Source organism: Ammospiza nelsoni, chromosome 4 (genome assembly GCF_027579445.1).
Source record: "Ammospiza nelsoni isolate bAmmNel1 chromosome 4, bAmmNel1.pri, whole genome shotgun sequence".
Classification (NCBI taxonomy): Eukaryota; Metazoa; Chordata; class Aves; order Passeriformes; family Passerellidae; genus Ammospiza; species Ammospiza nelsoni.
Window position 1 is genome coordinate 41412467 of NC_080636.1, and position 18979 is coordinate 41431445.

An 18979-nucleotide genomic window follows, 5' to 3' on the forward strand; every position below is an offset into this window, starting at 1 on the left:
AGCACCGAGAGAGGGCAGCGATGCCATGTGGCAAAGTCGCTAGGACAGGAGCAGCGGGAATTGACAGCTGCCCCTCCTCAGCAAACTAAAAAAACACCCACACGGCATTTCAGTTTGGGATTATCTTTATTTTACAGTTTATAAAAAGCTTTTCCCAACGCGTGTGCTCCGTTAAACTTCCGTGCCGTCGTGCAAATTGCTGTGGACTTTGACTTCCAAGTTCACCTGCTTCACCTTCCTGCCATGCCCCTGGCAGCTGCCGCCGTAGTCCCGCGGGGGATGAACGTTCCTGACCGTGCAACACCGGCTGCCTACGGCCTGCGGGCCACCCCGGGGCAGCTCCACCTTGGTGTTCAAGGGGTGCTCCTCGGGAGCGCCGCCTGCAGCCTCCCGCTTCCTCCGCAGCTTGCGGCACTCCCTAGCCAGGAGGCAAATTCCGGACAGCACCAGCAGCAGCAGGGTGAGGGCGGCGAAGGCGCTGCCCAGGGAGGCGCCCGCTTGGGACAAGGAGGCTGCGGCGGCAGCTTCCTCCCTCTCCAAGAGCAGCGACTTCATGTTGGTGCCGTTCTTCAGCTGGTCGCCCTCGTTGTCATAGACGAGGGAGGCATCCAGCGCCTCGGGCAGGTCCCTGCGGCCGCGCTGCCAGCGGCGAGCCAGCGAGCGCTGCACACGGGGCCCGGCCGTGCCCTCCGGGCCGATCACGTAGATCACCTGGAGGTACCACTGGTGCCCAGCTTCCACCTTTCCCAAAGAGAAGGCACGGACAGATGTCATTAACATCTGTCGGGTTTTACATCAAGTGATTCTGTTAAAAGCTGGTGTCTTTTGTGTCCTGTGTCTGACAAATTCATCTCAGTGGGTTTTTCTAAGCAGTAATATAGACCACCCAGTGGGATGTCCAGCCTTTGCCAGAGGCAGTAATTTATTCAGGAACATGAATAATATGCTTTTAAAGAGCTTTTTCATTAATGTTTCAGAAAAAAAAATAAAATCACCAGAAAAATATCCTAATCTCCATTTCCTGTGTCAGAGGTGAATTCTGAGGGCCCAGAGCCTGCAATTCATGAAGTGTTTGGGAGGTCCTGGACAGACAAGGCAGTGTTGGGCTATCAAAAGCACTGGGTACATACCTTGTAGAGAGCATCCACCTTGAGAGTGAATCCATCAACTCCGGGCATGCTGCTGACCGAGTGGAACTCGGACAGCTCAGAAGCAAAGTGGGCGTCGAAAGGCACATCGTGGAAATACTTATCCGTCACTTCCGGCTGGTTTCGGTCCTGGAAGGCAGAGAAGTGTCCTGAGGGATGCTGTCTGCTTTCCCAAAAGAGGCTGGAAGGCAGGGCACTACCTGGGTAAGGGCTCTAATGCAAATGCCCCATCTCCACACCTACATGCAGGCACGGATTAAGGGACACTCGTGGACAAAGGGTGGGGAAAAACCAGTCCTGTGCTCACACTTTGCACCAGCAGTACAAAAGATCCAGTGAGCTCCTTTCTTCATCCCTCTGCAGTCAGGATCTGCTTGCTGCCAGAGGAAATCCCAGAGGGGAAGCGGGAGCAGAACACTCACCAGGAGCAGGAATCGGTGCTTCAGGTACTTGTTGGGCTGGATGCAGCCATACTGGGGCCCCTCGTTGTAGACGGTGCCCGTGGGGTCGAAGAAGGGCACGTAGCCATCCCTGCCCGTGCACAGGTAAACCTTCTCCAGCTGCAGCCTGTACGCTGCGTTCAGGTTCTGCTCCGGGTGCCAGAGCACACGCCCGTACAGGATTTGCCCTGGGAACAAAGAGAAGCAGGTGATCCCCCAACCAGGGGAACACTGCCAGAGCCAAGTGTGCCAGACCACAGGTGAGTCTGTGCTGAGAAGGGTTTGGATTGTTTGGGAAGGGCTTGGGGGGTGCGAGTGACAAAACAAGGTGCCAGAGCATGTTGCTGTTTTACAGGGCTGTAAGATGCTCAAAATGCCATTTATTGCTGTGGAAGAGGCAAAGCCACATCTGGGTTTTGCCCTTTCCTCTCCAGGAAATGGAAGCTGTGCAGGGAAAAACAGTGGGAACAAGCAGAAGAGGTGAGGTAAATCCTACCCTTGGAAAAAGCCCCTTTGTAATCCATTTCTGCCAGAGACATTTCTGATTTGGTGGGATCCATGAGAAAAACCTTCTCGTTGTTGCAGAGTTGAAACTCTGTGTTCAGGGAGTAAACAACCGGAACCGGGCGGTTTGTCTGCTGGAAGGCAATCGGGATCAAAAACCTGGAATTGGGAGAAGGAAGGAAAGAAAGGGGAGATGAGGTTTGTGCAGCTCAAAGGGGCTGGCCCTGCCCTGGGGCCGGGGCCTCCTTACCGCTCGGGAGCGTGAGCCGTGCAGGGCAGGGGCTTGTCTCCAGGCTCTGTCCATGGCTGCGTGGGCTGCACCGTGCAGGGGATCAGCAGGATGGTGTATTCTCCAGAGTAATCCTTCCTGGGAACAGACAGGAGCAGTCACCAAGCAGAGCTCAGAGCTCTTCACCCAGGGCAGCAGCTCTGTCTTGCCCCGGCAATGTCCTCCAGCAGTCCCTGAGGGACGAACGTGACCTGAAATGCACCGTCACTTCTGGGATCAGCCTATCCACATGCTTCATTGCTGGAAAAATTCCTTTACAAAAGGCTGAGCTGGTTTTCCTCTCAGTAGAACAGTGTTCCAAGCTCTGGCCAAGCTCCTGAGCATTCCACACTACTGCAGTGGCTGCTGGAGGGGTGCCAGGGAGAGCCTGGTGCTGTGGGAAGCTGCTGAAGGGGACTGGACCCCCAGCCCTCACCTGTTGTAGGAGCTGGTTGCTCTCCAGAGCTGGTAGGGAGAGTCAAAAGTCTGAGCACTCCACAGCAGCTGCAGGTCAAACTCGATCCCTCCCAGGTGCTCTGGAGTCATCAAGGAGGACCTGACATCTGGCAGGCTGTGGTGCTCCATGACAAACAGCCCTGGGGGGGGACAAGGAGGTGACAGGGCACAGAGGTCCCATGTTGTCAGCACAGAGGGGCTCCTGGTGGGGACAGGGACTTGCTCTGCTGCCCATGGTGCCAGAGCAGAGCTGTGTGTGACCCTGCCGTGTGTCCCTGCCCGGATCAGTGCCCTCACCTCTGAACTTGGCCTGTGTCCTGAACTCGATGACGAGGCGGCCGTCGTCGCGGATGTAGATGCGGATGATCTGCAGGCGGGCCGAGAGCACGCTGTCCGTCTGGATCCCTGCAAGCACAGCGGGGCCACGCTCGCTGCTCAGCTGGCCTCTGCCAGCCCCAGGAGCTCTGGGAGACCTCCCAAAGGCAGGGTTTCCTTGGCATCATCCTCCACTGAGCCAGCTGCACACTTCCTCCCTCCCCCCCGGCTAAGTCCCCCACAGGCATAAAGGAAGGAATATTCCGAGTGCCCACTCCCTCGGGACTCTGGTGGCAGTGCAGGAGCTCAGGGGAAACATGAAGGAGCCACTTATTCCACAGCCCTTGGAGTGCTCACCTGTCCTCCAGAGCACGGTGTCGTAGAAGAAGGAGAACTCCATCTCCGTGTGGTGCTCCAGGGAAGCCCAGCCCCTCGGCGCCGTCACGTAGATGTAGGACACATACAGAGGCACGTGGACTGTCAGGAAGGACTGGGCAGAGTCCCTCACCTGGCAATAAAACCCCAAAAAGGGGGTTAGGCACCTTCAGGGGAGGTCAGAGGTGTCTCTGGGTATTCTTTACCTCAGACAAACCTGGGTTTTAATTCAGGGGCAGTGCTGAGGATTGCTGGGACCATGGGACAGAGGAGCTCTAGGTGCAATTTCACCTCAAAACCCCCCAGCTTCCAAGGCTGGGAATTAAAAATCAGCAATTCTGCTTGCTCAGGCCTCCCAGAGCTCTCCATTAATTATCTGCAGAGTGCAGCTGCACTTTGCAGGCCCCGGAGAATTCAGGGAGATGTTCCAGCCTGGCTGGTGCCAGGCTCCACATGCTCCAGTGGGCACTTGTTCAGGCCAAGTAGCTTCTCTGGGCTTCTGCAAACAATTGGAGCTATAAAAGGAAACTTAATGAAGCAGTCCAGGCTGGCAGGAATTAAAAGAGATGATACTGGTCCTAGCAAAGTGCCTGGGAATTTAATGCCTGAGCTTAGGGGAGGTGGAGTGCGCTGCACATGGATAATGTAGCCACGAGAGGGCGGTGAGACACCTCACATAGTGGAAGCCACTCATTTATGGAGGAACATTCCTGGGTTTTGGTCTGCCAGCCTGTTAATTAGGAAATGAGTTAAAATATCCCATGGCCTCGCTCTGTTGTAGAGCATGAACTAAGCTGTTTCTGCTCTGTTTTTGGCTCATTTCTACTGGCTGAGAACACAGCCAAAATTATAAAAGAGAGCCCAGCTGAGAATGTTTTATATTTCCAGTATGGCTATACATTAAAAAAAACAAATATTTTTCTGGTGCTCTGAAATTAAAAGAATAAAACCTGTGATACTCCTAGGAAAATACATTAAATAAATGCACACAGCACTGTTCTCTTCCAGGTGACAGGGAGGGAAAGGCACACTCCACCTGTACAGAGCAGAGCAGCAAGCTACACTCAAGTGCAAGGCAGAGCTGTGCCTGAGAGCTGAGATCTGGGATAGTGGGAGAGCTGGGGATGGACTCTCACCTGGAAGTCAGCAGTGACAGAGCCCCCACAGACATCGATTAACTCGGTCATGTCGTAGTAGGCGTCGAAGGTCCAGATGCAGCTCTTGAGGTTGAGGTGCTGGTACAGCTGGATGCTCCTGGGCTCCCGCACTGCAGGGTCCAGCTGGTAGGGCCGGTCATAGCCCGGGCCCAGCACCAAGCCCTCCGGGGCCACCTCGGCCAGGAACCCTGCCTCTGAGGGACACAAACCAGGACAGTGACCCCTCCCGGCTTTAAACTGCCTCACGCCACATGCTCGCTTCACTCCTGAATCACCAGAGCTCCTCTCCCTTCCTTATCCTGGAGGACACACTCAGGTCTTCACAGGGGAAACCGTTACAGGAATGGGGCAAGCATCCTAATAATCCAACTTAGGGACCGACTGATTCAGGGCTGAAGTTAACCTTTAAGGAATGAGGAATGGGTTAAGTGTGGGATTATCAGAACAAAGTACAAGATCCTGCCTGGATCTAGCATGGACTTCATTCCCTGGAGTGTCAGAAACAAAATCTGCCTGTTCTTTTCAGCTCTGATATTTCTTTCAGCAGTGAATTGATTTTGTTGCCTCATGGGAGACCTCAGTGACCCAGACACAGTGATCCAGCCCTGCAGATCCCTCTCTAACCGGGAAGATATCACAAAAATGATTTAAAAATCAGAAAACCACTAGCACAACATGAACCTACAACCCCAAATGTTCCCATGCCTGGAATCCCATCTCCAATGGGGCAACTCTGGTCACTGCTGTGAGACCAGGAAGATTCATTGCTATTTACATCACGTCAAGAGAGCCCAGAGGAAGACAAAGACCCTTTCTCTGACTTCTTTCCAGGCTTCCACCTTCAGGAAGCTTTGAAGGTTACCTGAGATGCCTCTGAGGTCCCTGGCAGTGACCAGGTTGGAGCAGACGTGCTGGTGCCTGTAGATGGACTCGGAGAGCAGGAAATGCAGGTTGTGCAGCGGCAGCGTGGAGATCAGGGGCAGCATCCCATCCTGGTGGGGGATCTGCACCGAGATGTGGATCCTGGAACAAGCAGCACGTGAGACAGCAGAACAGAGCAGCCTGGCAGGCACAGGATCCCCCCAGCAGCACAGCCTTAAGCTGTGTCCCCCCAGCTCCCCGCTGCTGCAGGGAAGGGCACCCCCTCAGCTGGGCAGGCTGTGAGACGAGAGTGGGAGCAGGAACCCGAGCAGCCCGTACTGCCTGAGGGATGTGTTTCACACACACATCGTGCTTGTGAGCCCGGGCACCCCTGTAAGCCCAGGGGGGCTGGGGAAGGGCTGCACTCCCCTTTCTTCAGCCTCATACCTGTTGGGATGCTCCTTGTGCTTCACATCCAGGTACTTGAGCGTGGCAATGAAGGACTGTGCCTGGAAGCCTCGGGCCGTCCCCGCCACCACGGGCGTGTGGCAGATGGCACTGTCTGTGCCTATGGTGACCGCGCTGCTCCTCAGGGGCGTCCCCACGTGGCCGGCCCTGTCCACAGCCTTGGCCACGCAGCGCACGTGGAACCGCCGGCTGAAGTAGATGCTGTCCAGCACCTGAGGGAACGAGGAGGGGGAAACCACTGGTGCTTCCAGCAGGCTAAGGGAAAACGGCACTCAGTTTTCTAAACCCAAACCCCCAGGCCTCAGATCCAAGGAGACTTTAGTCTGGAATGTCTGCGTACCCTGTGGTTGACGCTGGTGAAGGGGGTGTTGTCCGTGATGGTCTCGAAAGGTGACCGGGCTCCGTTGCTGTCTGTGGGGGCGGCCACTTCCCAGCTGAACTGGATGGAGGACTGGTTGATGCCAGCCTCAGCACAGCGCTCCCTCATCAGGGCGTACTTGGGGAAGTGAGGGTCACAGGGAGTCACACAGACCAGGGGGTAGCCTGGGGAGGGGGATTTCCTAGCGCCCTCCTTGGTCACTTCTTCCACGCGGTCGTAGTCGGCCAGGGTGACAACCTGTGTGGAGGCAAGAGGGGCTGAGGGAGAGGGTGGAAAATGCCATCCTTCCCTCCCACGTTGTCACTGCAGCTCTACATTTTATTTCCAAAATCCCACTGTGGTTTCCAATCTGTACTTGCAGGGCACTAAATCACATCCGCTCACCACAGGAGGTGCTGGGAGAATCAGGCTCCCTGCTGCCTCCTGATCCAAAATAGTCACTGTGGCAGTGCTGATGTCTCCCAGGACTGCTTCCACTGGATCATCTGGGCCCAGCACCAGAGAAAAGGACTCGTGCCATTCCCGGTCCTCGTTGGACATGATCTCCACCTTGAACATGATGTGGGCCACACCTGGGGGCGCGAGTGCAAGGGAAACAGAGGGAAGTTGATTCATCACCAGAGACTGCTCTCAAGTTCTCGTCCAAGCCCTGCACAGCTGCTCCAGGCTGTGACCACAGAGACATTATGATAAAATACACATTATAAATTTTATTTCCACTCATTGCTGCTAATAATTTACCCAGAGGAGTCTATTATCAACATAAAACTCCAGCTATGACAACTGATCCAATCGATCTGGTGATAGATTTACTAGCAGATGCTGACTGAGGATTAATAATGACTGTCTTCTATTAGCTGTCTGGAGGAAAAGCCTGGGATGCAAAGCACATTGCCATCCCTCCTCTCCCTCAGGTGTGCAGAGCTGTTTAGTGAGGGTCCAGCAACATGGTCTGAGGTGCTCACAGCCCTACATTCCCCGAGGAGGACTTCACTCTGCCAGGTGCCAGTGCTCCTTCCTCTGGTCCCATCACCCTTCGTTTAACACATCAGCTAAAATTCCTGCGACAAGTGGCTTTTCCCACATCCCTGGGCGTTCTGGCCACGCCCCCCACCCCTAACCCTCCCCTCGGGGCCCCTTTACCTGGGCTGAACTTGAGCATGCGGCTCTTGGGGTAGTAATCCACGCCGGCCTGCGCGGAGCCGTCGCGGGTGCTGCAGCGCACGTGGGAGGTGCGGTTGTGGTCGCCCCTGCGCACCACCGGGATGCTCAGCACCGCCACGCCCTCGGGGCCCGCCGGCTCCCGCACCTGGTACGCCGCCTCCTCGAACTCAATGGTGGGGGCTGCGGGCACAGCACGGAGGGAAAAGCCCCAGATTTGCACCCTGGCACCTTTCAGGCTCATCCCCGCACCTTCAGGGCAAGGAGCTCCTCAAAGCGGGGGTCAAAAAGGCTTGGGTGTGACTTAGGGTAAAACCTAAGGAGGGTGTTGGGCTACAGAGAATGGCAAATGATTCTCCCATCCCTGCCTCCCACACGTCCCCAAATCCCTGCCACGTGCTGGTGATCCAGCCTGGCATCCCTCTTCTCCCCCACAGATCTCTCCAGGCTGTGCTGCTGTGGAGGGAGAGGAACATCTCCCAAGGGAAGCACAGCAACTCCAGCTGCAGGGGACTGGGAAATAGGAGAGGTGGGGGGTCCAAGCACTCCTATCCAGCCTCTCCCTTTAGCCCAGCCCAGTGCACAGCAGTGGCCTGTACACAAGGCTGTGACCGTGGCACCAAAGGCATCCACATCGACGGGGCTGTGCTGACTCCCCGGGACACCCCAGACACCTTTGCTGAGCAGCCTCACTCACCATCTTCGTCGTTGGTGACAGTTATGGTTGCCACATCCATCTTCCCAATCCTAGCTCCACTCCAGTGGTTTCCAAGGGGGCTCCCCAGATAGACCTGGAACTGCTCTTCTGGTTCGAAGGCAGAGTCGTCACTGATGTGAACACTGCAGTTCTTCACCTAAAGCCAAGTGAAAAGGAGAAAGCAGCAAACTCTGATAAATCTGATAAAGGCCAGGGTGTACTTCCCTATCTAGGGCTGCACATTGGAGTGCTGTCCATCCTGGAAGAAACCCTTCCATTTTTAGGGCTGCTCCTTCAGTGTGGACCAACCACACTGTCACATGATGAGACATAGAAGCAAAAGCATCTCCTTCCACAAACCCACAGCTCTCTGTACAACAATCCTGGGTCCTCCTGATGCATCAGATTTGCATTTCACAGTTTAACCAGTTCCATCCTGGAACACCCAACCCCTTCAGAGTGGGTCACATTGCCAGGACAAGAATTTGTATCTGAAACCAGCCCGGAGCAGTCTGCCAGCCCCTCTGGTGACAGAGGGCCAAGGAGGAGATGTGAACCTCTCCCAGCACTGGTTCTTCACTCCCCCAGGAGGCAGGTGCAGCTCACCTTCTCCCCTTTGAGGAAGGTGATGCGAGACTCCTCTGCATCCCTCCTCTCGGTGAAGTCCTCCATGACCTGCGCTGTCAGGCTCCGAGTGTAGCACCTGACGGAGGACTCGTAGCTCAGGTCCCCCGCCCGCAAGATGGGGACGTGCAGGGTGCCCTCCTTCTCCCTGGCCGTGTAGCTGTCCTTGCTGAACTGCATGCTGGGCACTGCAGGGGGGCAGAAACAGAGCCAAGCAGTGCTGGGGCTGCACAGGGAGCCAAGGGGCCAGGAGGGAGCAGTCACAGCTGCCAGGGATGACTTACCGTCCTGGAAGATGTCATTGATGGCCACGATGGCTTGGAAGGGCTTTGCCAGCTCGGCTCCGTGGGGGGAGCTGAGGTAAACAACAAATGTCTCCAGTCCTTCTATCACTGGGTACTGGGCATCATCCAGGATTGTCAGGGGGCAGAACTGGGAGGAAAGTGGAATTCCTGCTGTTAGACATACAAAGTTTCATCCTTCCCAGCACTCACATTTGGGAGTCTAGTGTAAAGCCATTATGTAATTATGTTTTCTGAGTCCACTAATCAATGTAAAGAATGTTCTACACAAACTCAGCCTATCATTTCAGAGAACAGGCAGCGATCCTTGCCCCGGAAGAGGTGGCAGGACCAAATCTCTCCAGGCTGGAGTACTGATGGCATGGGGAATCTGTGCCTAGCAGAATCATTAACAGTTCTCAAGTGGCCCTGAGAGGATTTTCAAAACAAATAGCAGATATGCACAGAAACACAAGACAGGTGTTGCCAGGCAAAGCAGACTCAGCAAGAGTCCAAGTGGCTCCTCACCTCTTCTGTCTTGCCTGGCCTGAACTCTATTTTCCTGGAGCTGGGCACATAATCGACTCCCGGGCTGGCCGAGGGCGGGTCTGATGTCCGAGTGGCACACCACACCGACGTGGGCGTGGAGAGGTCGGGTCCCTGCCGCAGCACTGGGATCTCAATGCGTCCTGCAGCGCCAGATGCACATGACAGAGAACAAACTGAGAGAGCAGCCACGTTCCACAAGCCCACCCCTTTCCCTTCAGCACTGCTCCTGCCCCCAGCCTCCCCCTCGGCACAGAGGGAAGCACAGAGCCCCTCTGCAGCACATCTTTGCAGTTCTGCTGTGCCCCGAATCGCTCCTTCTGACACCTCTTCATGGTGAAAGCTTCTACAGGGAGCATCCCAACACAGCCCTCTGCTCCTCACCTGCAGCCTCGCTGACAGTAAAGGTGGCATTCCCCAGGGACACCGTGGAGGCATCGTTGGGACCAGCAATGACCACGTTGGCCGAAGCCCGGCTGCCAAGGCGCGCGTTGTCCGAGGCGTCGGCCAGCACCACCTCAAACTCCTCCTCCTCTTCATACTCGCTGTCATCGATCAGAGTGACATCACAGGTCACCACAGTGACCCCCGGCCCCAACACGAGGCGGCTCTCGTCTGACAGCCCCCGGGACTTGAAGTCGGAGCCAGATTCCAGCATGTAAAGGCTGCTGCCCCTGGCTGATTTGGGGACGGTGTAGCAGATGGCAGACACAGTGCTGCTGGCATCCCCTAGGAAGCAATAGGAAAACTCCATAGTGGAAATACTTTAAATCTACTTGGTGGAGACACCTTTCACTTAAATAATAAAGCAGCATTTGGAAAAGAGGATGAGGAATGAAATGCTGAACTTGGATAGCGGCTGGCTTAGACATGACTTCCAGGCAAGCTCCTAAACCCCACTCAGGAAGCCGAGAGGTGGCACTTGCCTGTTAAAGAACACACAGACACTGACAGGCTCCACATAAAGCACTGCCTAGCTCACAGAGAAGCAGCAAACAAATACAAAGGTTTGCTCCTGCTCATGCCGGGAGCTGGAACAAATCTAAACCCAAGAGGCTTTAACAGCAGAGACAGGAAAGGTTAAAAAAATAAACAACGCTGCCCCATGCATTGCTTGCCATTGCATTGTGCTCCAGAACCTCTTCCAAAACATGGGAGAAGGCTCCAAAACCATAAACAGACAAAGGCCAAGGGTTCCCCCTCTGCACGTGTCCCTCCCACGGGGCTCAGCACGGCCCAACCCACCTTTCCTTTGCACAGGAGCCGAGAGCAAGCCAGCGCTCTCGCTGACGTGGAAGGTGCTCCTGTCGAACTGCAGCGTGGGCTCGTCCTCGGGGTCGGCGATGGTGACAGTGGCGTGGGTGACGTTGCCCAGCAGGGCGTAGGCTGGCATGCTGAGCTCCACGGAAAAGCTCTCCGTGCCCTCGAACACATCATCGTCGTGGATGGCGATGGTGCAGGCCTTGGTGTCCTCCCTCTCCTCAAACTGCACCTACAGGGCAGCAAGATGACTGCTGTCCTTGGAGTGCCACCTGGAGCTCCCCGTCCTTCCTGAGGTGCTCCCTCTTCCAACAGCAAACAACCCGCCTGAGTTTACTAACAGAACACACCCTCCTTGGTGTTTTGGTCACTTCCCACCCATTCTTTGCTCCAGGCTTGGTGGCAGGCATGGTGAGCCCGTCCCTTTGCTGTGTGCCACCCACCTGCCCCGCGTACTCCACGTAGTCCTCCTCTCCGGGCCGTACTCCCAATCCAGCGGCGGCCGTTCCCTGCTCGGTGCGGCACAGGACGATGCTGTACTGGTTGAGGTTCCCCAGCCGCCTCACGGTGACGCTCACAGAGCCAGCGCTCTCCCTGACCTTGTAGCTGGAAAGGGATCAAGCAAGCACGTGAGGAACAGGCTGGGGAGCAAACCCTGCGTGTTTGTGTGACACTGAGGGTGAGGCTCCGTGGAAAATCCGAGGCAGGGAAATAACTGGGCAGCTGCTCCGTGGTTCAGCCTGGCAGGGCCCTCTCCTCACTGGCAGGATTTCCTTCCCACATTGTAGGGAGCTCAGGTAAGAGCCCAGATGCCAGGCAAGTGCTGTGACCCTCATGGCACTTACCTGGAGTGAGTAAAGCTGAGGAGGGACCACTGGATGTGGAAGACGTTGCCGCTGACCACGTTGGGTTTGCCGTCCTTCACCAGGAACTGGAAGCTGTCCGTGGTCTCCTGAACCTTCTCCTCGTGCATCACGTACCGAATGAGGCCCTGGTTCACATCCTCTGCCAGGAGGGAACAGCCAGTGAGTCAACACAGGAATCCAAAGGCAGCTTTGTGGATGAGCAGTGTGGATCTGCTGGGACTGGGGATCCCAGTGGCATAGGAAGCAGTTACCCCCTCAGCCCTGCAAGAGTGAGCCTCCCCCACAGTGCTGACTCTGCACAGCTGCACCTCTGCCAGACGGTGATGATCAGATGCACTTGCAAGATCTGCAACCTCTCTTTACTGCCCCAAGTCACATCTCCAGCTCTAACAAGCCTGGAGAACCTGGGACAACCTACAGGACACAGGTTGTTGTCTCTAAGAAATTGTAGGATTTCTGCAACTGACAGCAAAGTTCAATGCTTGTTTTCAACATGCTGCCCCTTGGCTTTCTTCCCTCCCACCTATTTTTTTTTTCTTATTTTAACAAACTGAATCAACTGATGCAAAAAAAAGCAGCAGGGCACAGCCCAGGTCCATACCCTGTGTAAAGGTGGTCACAGCTGTCTCTGGCTTCAGCTTGTTCTCCACATGACCATTCCTGGGACCAGTTGTTATCTCATAGATCAGCTGTTTGTCACCTGTGTCAGGATCTGTCGTCAGTAATTCCTTCTTAGTGATGAGATTGGTGGCCTGGATTAAAGCCAAATCAAGGGAGTAAAACTGAGGCTCCAGCAGTGCAAGTCTGATTGACTGTTCACACAAAAAGCCCAACCATCCTTCTGTCAAAACAGCTCTCCATGAGGGAAGATCTAGGGATGTGGAAGTACAGAGCAGCCTTGAACAGAGATAACCCACAACATGTATGACAACACAGGAAGGATTCAAATTTTGCCTCACATCTGGTTACTTGAATTTAAAAGACAAATGCAGCTCAAAGAAAAGCAAATTCCAAAGCAGCTGCCCAGCCTTATTTAGCTGGAGCTAAAAGCTAGGACAAATCTTTGGGTTTCTCTTAGACACCTCTATTCCATGAGCTGTGCTGATGCTCAGGTGAGGCCTTGCTTGGCAAAAAAACAAATCTGCAAACAGCCTCAGATTGAAGGACTCACTCAAGACTCTTCACACAGCTCTGCTGAGTCTCCATGAGAGCCTCTTTCAAATGCCCTCACAGGGATTTGATTCAGTTCCACCACATTTTGCTTCCTCTTCAAAAACAAAATGTTTTTAACAGCAGGAGAAAGAGAGAAAATTGAACTGCTTGAGGCTGCAGGAGTGCTTTTCCTGAAATGAGGAGTTTGAGCTGAGATAGCCATTTCTTAATACAATTTCTTACTGCACCATCTTCCACTCTTTTTTTTTCTGGGATGAATCAAAGTGTTTCTTTACAGTTAATACTGGCTCCTCAAAAACAAGCCAAGAGTTTCCTGGGGTTCTGTTTGGACTTCAGCACAACAAAGGTATGTCACAACAAGAAATTCCTGCACCATATGCTTGGAAAGCCACATATCTCTGCCATGGCTGCTACAGCACATCATCAAGCCATCTCCACCATCAGCAAAGCTAAAAATGTACCCTGGGGTGGGCATTCTCCCTCACAAAAACAGAAGTGCTGAAGGATGAGGATGTTTTCCTGAGAAGCCCCTTCTCCTGGAGCAGCCTGAGAAGCAGCCCAGGCCGAGGCCAGGCAGGTGTTACCTTGCCATCTGTGTACTCCAGCCACTGCAAGCCCACGTTGGTGACAACCCTGGGTGTCCCATCATCCACAGGGAGGATTTCCACCTGGAAGCGCTGCGGCGCTGCGGTCACCACCTGACAACAGTTCAAGATAAAAGGGGGTGACTCTGGGAGGCAGAGCCTCCCCCAACACATCACCAGCTCAGCTCCCTTCAGCTCTGCTGCCATCGAGGTCCTGGGGTGAGTTTGCACACCCAGAGGGCAGGGAGGGGAAGGAGCAAAGGGATCACATAAAGGAGAGCACTCAGCCCTTGCCTGCAGCCACAGCAGCTCAGGCCCCTGCCCCGAGAAGAGGCAGCTCCCTGTGCGCTCTCAAGGCCCCTTCCCACCCGCTGTGCCCCCTGACCTTCCTTTGGCCCTCCTGCACCACGAAGAGGGCGTTGGTGCCGTCGGACACGGTGAAGGTGAAGCGGTCCCTGAGCGCGGCGCCGCCGCCGTGGTGGCTGTAGCTGAGGAGGTTCTGGTAGATGTCAGCCATGGTGAAGGTGCTGGCCGGGAGGGGACGCTGCCCGCGGCCGCCGTGCTCCAGCAGCCCGTGCCGGGGCGGCTGCACCACCCGGAACGTGATGGACTCCACCTGTGCCCGCACAGGGAGGGCCAAGGCTGGCACACCACCTCAGGGCCAGCACGTTCCTGCTTCCCCCTGAGCCCCGCCCTGGCCTTATCCCTCTCCCAAGGCGGCTCCCGACAAAGCAAGGCACGTCCCACCCAACTCCTGGTTCAGCGGGTTGGAGACAGCTCCCACCCCGGGACAGCTCCAGGAACACAAGAGCGGCCCCCAGCCCTGCAGCCATGCTGGGCAATGTGTCCCTTGCCACTCTGCCAGGGCAGAAGCAGCAAAAACCTTTGGGGCAGGATTTTGGCTCAGGCAGCCGGATCTCTTGCTGCAGGGGAAGCAGCAGTGAGGAAGAGCCAGGGTCAGACAGCTCAGCCTCTGGCCAGACCCAGCAAGAAGAGGAAGTGCCATTCTCATCCATGCTAAGCATAAACTCAGTGTTTATGAATCCTAAAACACAAGCCCATTTTCCCAACAGCCCAGACGTGCAGCAGAAGAGGGGAGGGAGGAGGCTGGGGGGGTCCTGCCTTACCTCTGTGTCAGCATCTGTTGCTTTGAGCTCAAACTCAGTGATGGTTTTTCTCACCCCTTCCTGAACCGTCATCCCAAAGATTTGCACCACGGGTAAGGAGTCATCCACGGGGTTTATGGTGATGTCAAAGGTCTGGCTCACCTGGCACAGGAGGAAAAACCTCTCTTGATGAACTCAGCCTTCCAAGAGTGCGACTTCATGGCAAGAGCACAGCAATCTTCAGGTTGGGTCACTTCATTTCAGCCTTGTCTGGTGAGTAAATCTGAGCTGCTAAGCCCAGATCACATGAACATGCCCTTCTTTATCCCTCCTCACTAATTAATTCTCCCTCTTTCTGTGATATTTATGGACATGCACTCTCCCTCCGTCTTCTCAGTCTGTGTTGCCCCTCTCCCTCTACGTGCAGCTCTTTCAGAAAGCAGCAAAGAGGCATTTCTCCAGGGTCTGACTGTGTGGCTCCCTGCTCCCTGCACAGGGCTTACTCCCTGCCCTGAGGGATGTGGGGAATCCCACAGCAGGAGGAGGAGGAACAGCCACCTCTGCCCAGGCTCCTTCTCAGGCAGAGGTCAGGCTGGGACTGACCTCGTTTGTCCCATCAGACACAGAGAAGGTGAAGGTGTCCCTGTGCTTTTCCATGTCACTGGTGTGGATGTACTGGATGCTGCCAGAGGCCAAGTCTGCCTGGCTGAAGGAACTAATTCTTGTCCCTGGGAAATGAACAACAGGGGGAAAATGTGCAACAGAAAGAGCAAGGCAAGGAAAAACTACAGGAAACAGGACATATTTAGCAATAAGCACTCAGTTTTGGCTGGTTCTGATCCAAGTCAGGCTGGCCCATGAATCTCAGTGGAGCCAGGGATTTAAGCTGGCACAGAGCCTCCTAAAATCTCCTTCTCCGAAAGAAGTCCAGGCTTCTTTTGACCTCATCCTGTTGGGAGTGAGCCTCCTGGGGCAGAGGGGGAGAGAAGCTGGGAGAAAAATGGCCCATGTAACACTTGGATTGTGACTGCTGGGCAGGACTAACCCAACCAAGGCATCGCTGAGGATGAGCTAAAGGCCTCCTGGCCTCACAGCAGTTTTCCAAAATGCCTTCCAAGTGTCTCTTCTCTCTGCCCCTCCTTGTACCCCTGCATTTCGCACCAAGTTCCTTTTTCAGCACTGATTTATAGTGACATCTTTACAGGCCATTAGGTGTGACACAGCCACAGAAAGGTACCTGACAAGCATTTCAAAAAGCACTTGAGCTTTTTAAATCTCGTTGCTGTGTTCAACAGTTTTACTGCTGTTGTCAACAAACACCCTGACAAGAAGTTATCACTAATATATCTAAATGGCTGCTGACAGATGCTGGCCACACTACAAAAGACACCAGGATCTGATTTAAATAAATGAGCCAAAATGGAACATTCAGCTAATATTTCTTCATGGCTCATCAGCTGTGAAGGTTTGGGTTCTCTTTTGAACATTTCAGTATTCTCTTCTTAGGTTTAGGCTGTTTAAATCATGATTACAACTACTCCTCAGTCTGTGACTCTGTATCTTTATTAGTCCCTCACAGACATGAAAAAACACAGAAATCAGAATCATCATCAGATTTTAAATAATAGGAGGAATAAAGTCCTTAATTGAAGTCTCCAAAGTACAAGATTTACTGGCTAGTTTGCAATTTAGGCAAAAACAGTGCATGTTTCTAATTTACTCTCAGCAGTGAAGTTTTATAACTCATTCATTATTCCTGCCCTTTCAACACGTTTTTGGTGAGAATATGAGGCAAACCCCACACTCAAACTGAGCTGTACAGGGACTGTCTGCATCTTGAAAACACACAGCAGATATTTCCACTTTAATCTCATGTTAATGAGAAATCTAAAGCTAACAAGAAATATAATCTTAGATGAGTATAATAAAATCAGAAGAGCGTATAATGTGACACCACAGATTTAGATTAATTCATCAGAGAGGGACAGCACACTCACACTGTCAGCAGGCATGAAAGGCAGCTCTGAAATTCAGATCACATGTGCAGGACAAGTCATCTGTTCACCAAGATGGGCTGTTTCCAAGGACTTTAAGGGATGGATTCTTTGGGGCACTGTGCTGTTCACAGCAAAGGCCAAAGGTTTTCCTGACATGTAGAAGCAGCAGTAGGGCCATAAACTCACATAAATCCTCAACTGGGATTATTGGGCTGCTTTGCCTCCACTCACCTTATTCCCCAACCCTCTGGGCTAATGGCCCTTTGGTTCCTAACAATTCTGTGAATTGTTCTGTGGATTGATTTCTAACAGTTTCTGGGAATTCCGTGCTGCTGCCTCTGGGCACGTTTTTCCTGCAGTGAATGTTTAGGGCTCAAGAGGCTCCAGTGTTTTGCTGCTCCAAGGGCCCAGCACCTCCCTGCTCACCTGGGGAGGCCACGTGCTCCAGATGGCCCAGCTGTGGCTGCCGGGTCACCTTGTACTGCAGCTGGGAGGCCTCGCTGTCCTGGTCAGTGGCTGAGAGCTGGAGGGTTGTGATGGCCTTGGCTGTGTTCTCATCCAACACCAGCCCCTTGTTGGTGATGATGGAGGGGGGAAATCTGTCCTCTGGAAGGGTTAAACACAAAGCTGAGTTAGGAGACAGTCGCACTCCATCCCTCAGGTACTTGTGCTCAAGCAAAGACAGTACACGCACAAACATTTTGGTAATTCCAAAACAGGAACTTGGGGCCATCCCATTTATCAGGGATGGTAACATTATAATGTCCTAAAGACTATCTAAACAGCATGAAGGCATTAAGAGGAATTTTTCTACCTTTTCAGTGAGTTTTTCAGAAGCCAAAGAATGAACCCTTGCATCTGCAAAATCTCCCCGTGCCCCTCACTTCAAAGGCCTTGGAATTGACAGCTCATCAAAACCACAGCTCAAAAATTCCATTTTGCCTTGCAGTACATGTGGGATGGGGATCTGTGGGCAGGCTCAAGCTCTGCAGCAAAGAAAACACAACTTCAGCAGAACTTTTTACCTATTACATGGATGTGGAAAACCTGGTCCATCAACTTGTTGCCATCTGCATCCATCACATCAAAGATGAAGGGGAAGTTTCCGCCGGGATCCCCTTTGCCATGGCTGTACACCATGTGCCCTGGGGAGAGGGAGAGCAGAAAAGAGATGCTTTAGTACAGGCTGCAGCTTTTAATCCTTACTTTAGAAGCAGGCTGGCACCATCAGCTGAGGCACCTGGGGCTTGACAGGGCTCCTGGATTTGGGTTTCAACATTTTTTTTCTCTCTTTATTCTCTTTCTTCTGCTGAGAGAGACTTTTTAACATATATTTAATGATACATGGTTCTGCTCTAACTTAACAACCTGAGCTTACTTCTTTCCCTCTCCCTTCCCTACTTCAGCTCATCACTCCCCTCTCATAAAGATGACAGAGTCATGGAATATCTGAAACTGGAAGGGACCCATAAAGATCATCAGGTCCAACTCCCTGCTCCTCACAGGACTACCTTAAACCAGGCTTGGTTGATATACTTGCCGTGACTACCTAAAATCCAGCACTCTCACCTTTGTTTATATCAGCCTGGGTGAAACTTCTGAGGGGTCCTTTGGCAGAGATCTGGACTGGGCTATCAGCTGTGGTCAGCTGCAGCTGGCCCCTGCTGGGGTCCCTTCTCAGGACAAATCTGATGGCCGTGTCCTCTGAATGTCCAGCTGCTGCTTTCAGGTGCTGAGCCGTGAGCCGAGCTGCAGAGCCTGCACCAGAGAGAGCAAAACCCACAATCAGCTTCAGAGGCAGCCTCAGGCAGCCCGGCCAAGCGACAGCAGTGCCCAGCAATGCCACTCTCACGCCTGTCCCCATACCAGCTGGCAGCTGCAGGTCCCTGCTGACAGCCACCGTGAGTGGCAGCGTCCTGGGCAGCTCCATGGAGAACTCCAGCCTCCCTGCCTGCGTGTGGAGCCCGTCGCTGAGGGAGAAGCCGAAGCCGTCGGTGTGTGCGGCGGCCCCGCTCCGGGTGTACACGATCAGCCGCTCCAGGACATCCTGGTAGGTGAAGGAGGAGCCCCGGGACAGCGGCCGGCCCTGCTCCGGCGCCTCCGCTGCACTCTGCCTTCTGCGCAGCTGGCCTGCCAAACCACACACGGCTCAGCACAGCGCGCTGGGGACAGGGCCCGCCCTCACCTGGCACCCTGCCTGCCCTGGGCACTGCAGGGACAGGCACCTGCCAGCAGGGAATCCCCAGGGAAACACCTGCACCACCCCTGTGCTCCCTGGCAAAGAGCAGGGACAGGCCGCCAAGAACAGGGCTC

The 18979-nt window shown here is 54.0% G+C and overlaps 1 protein-coding gene across 1 annotated transcript in view; it reads right to left on the reverse strand.

The window, feature by feature from the left end:
* Positions 1-153: 153 nt before the first annotated feature.
* Positions 154-18979, reverse strand: part of FRAS1 (Fraser extracellular matrix complex subunit 1) — a 105490-nt gene continuing 86664 nt past the window's right edge. The window contains exons 43-73 of the mRNA XM_059470308.1: positions 18533-18796; positions 18236-18424; positions 17692-17811; positions 17093-17272; positions 15273-15397; positions 14691-14831; positions 13949-14179; positions 13564-13677; positions 12408-12558; positions 11786-11945; positions 11384-11546; positions 10926-11172; positions 10065-10409; positions 9663-9823; positions 9138-9285; positions 8836-9041; positions 8230-8386; positions 7515-7715; positions 6756-6943; positions 6333-6608; positions 5972-6204; positions 5526-5686; positions 4643-4857; positions 3489-3639; positions 3114-3221; positions 2797-2956; positions 2343-2459; positions 2085-2251; positions 1571-1776; positions 1131-1277; positions 154-741 (exon numbers count right to left, since the gene is read on the reverse strand). Of these exons, the coding sequence (XP_059326291.1) occupies positions 172-741; positions 1131-1277; positions 1571-1776; positions 2085-2251; positions 2343-2459; positions 2797-2956; positions 3114-3221; positions 3489-3639; positions 4643-4857; positions 5526-5686; positions 5972-6204; positions 6333-6608; positions 6756-6943; positions 7515-7715; positions 8230-8386; positions 8836-9041; positions 9138-9285; positions 9663-9823; positions 10065-10409; positions 10926-11172; positions 11384-11546; positions 11786-11945; positions 12408-12558; positions 13564-13677; positions 13949-14179; positions 14691-14831; positions 15273-15397; positions 17093-17272; positions 17692-17811; positions 18236-18424; positions 18533-18796 (6002 nt within the window). The 3' untranslated portion in view covers positions 154-171. The remainder of the gene's footprint in view (positions 742-1130; positions 1278-1570; positions 1777-2084; positions 2252-2342; positions 2460-2796; positions 2957-3113; positions 3222-3488; positions 3640-4642; positions 4858-5525; positions 5687-5971; positions 6205-6332; positions 6609-6755; positions 6944-7514; positions 7716-8229; positions 8387-8835; positions 9042-9137; positions 9286-9662; positions 9824-10064; positions 10410-10925; positions 11173-11383; positions 11547-11785; positions 11946-12407; positions 12559-13563; positions 13678-13948; positions 14180-14690; positions 14832-15272; positions 15398-17092; positions 17273-17691; positions 17812-18235; positions 18425-18532; positions 18797-18979) is intronic.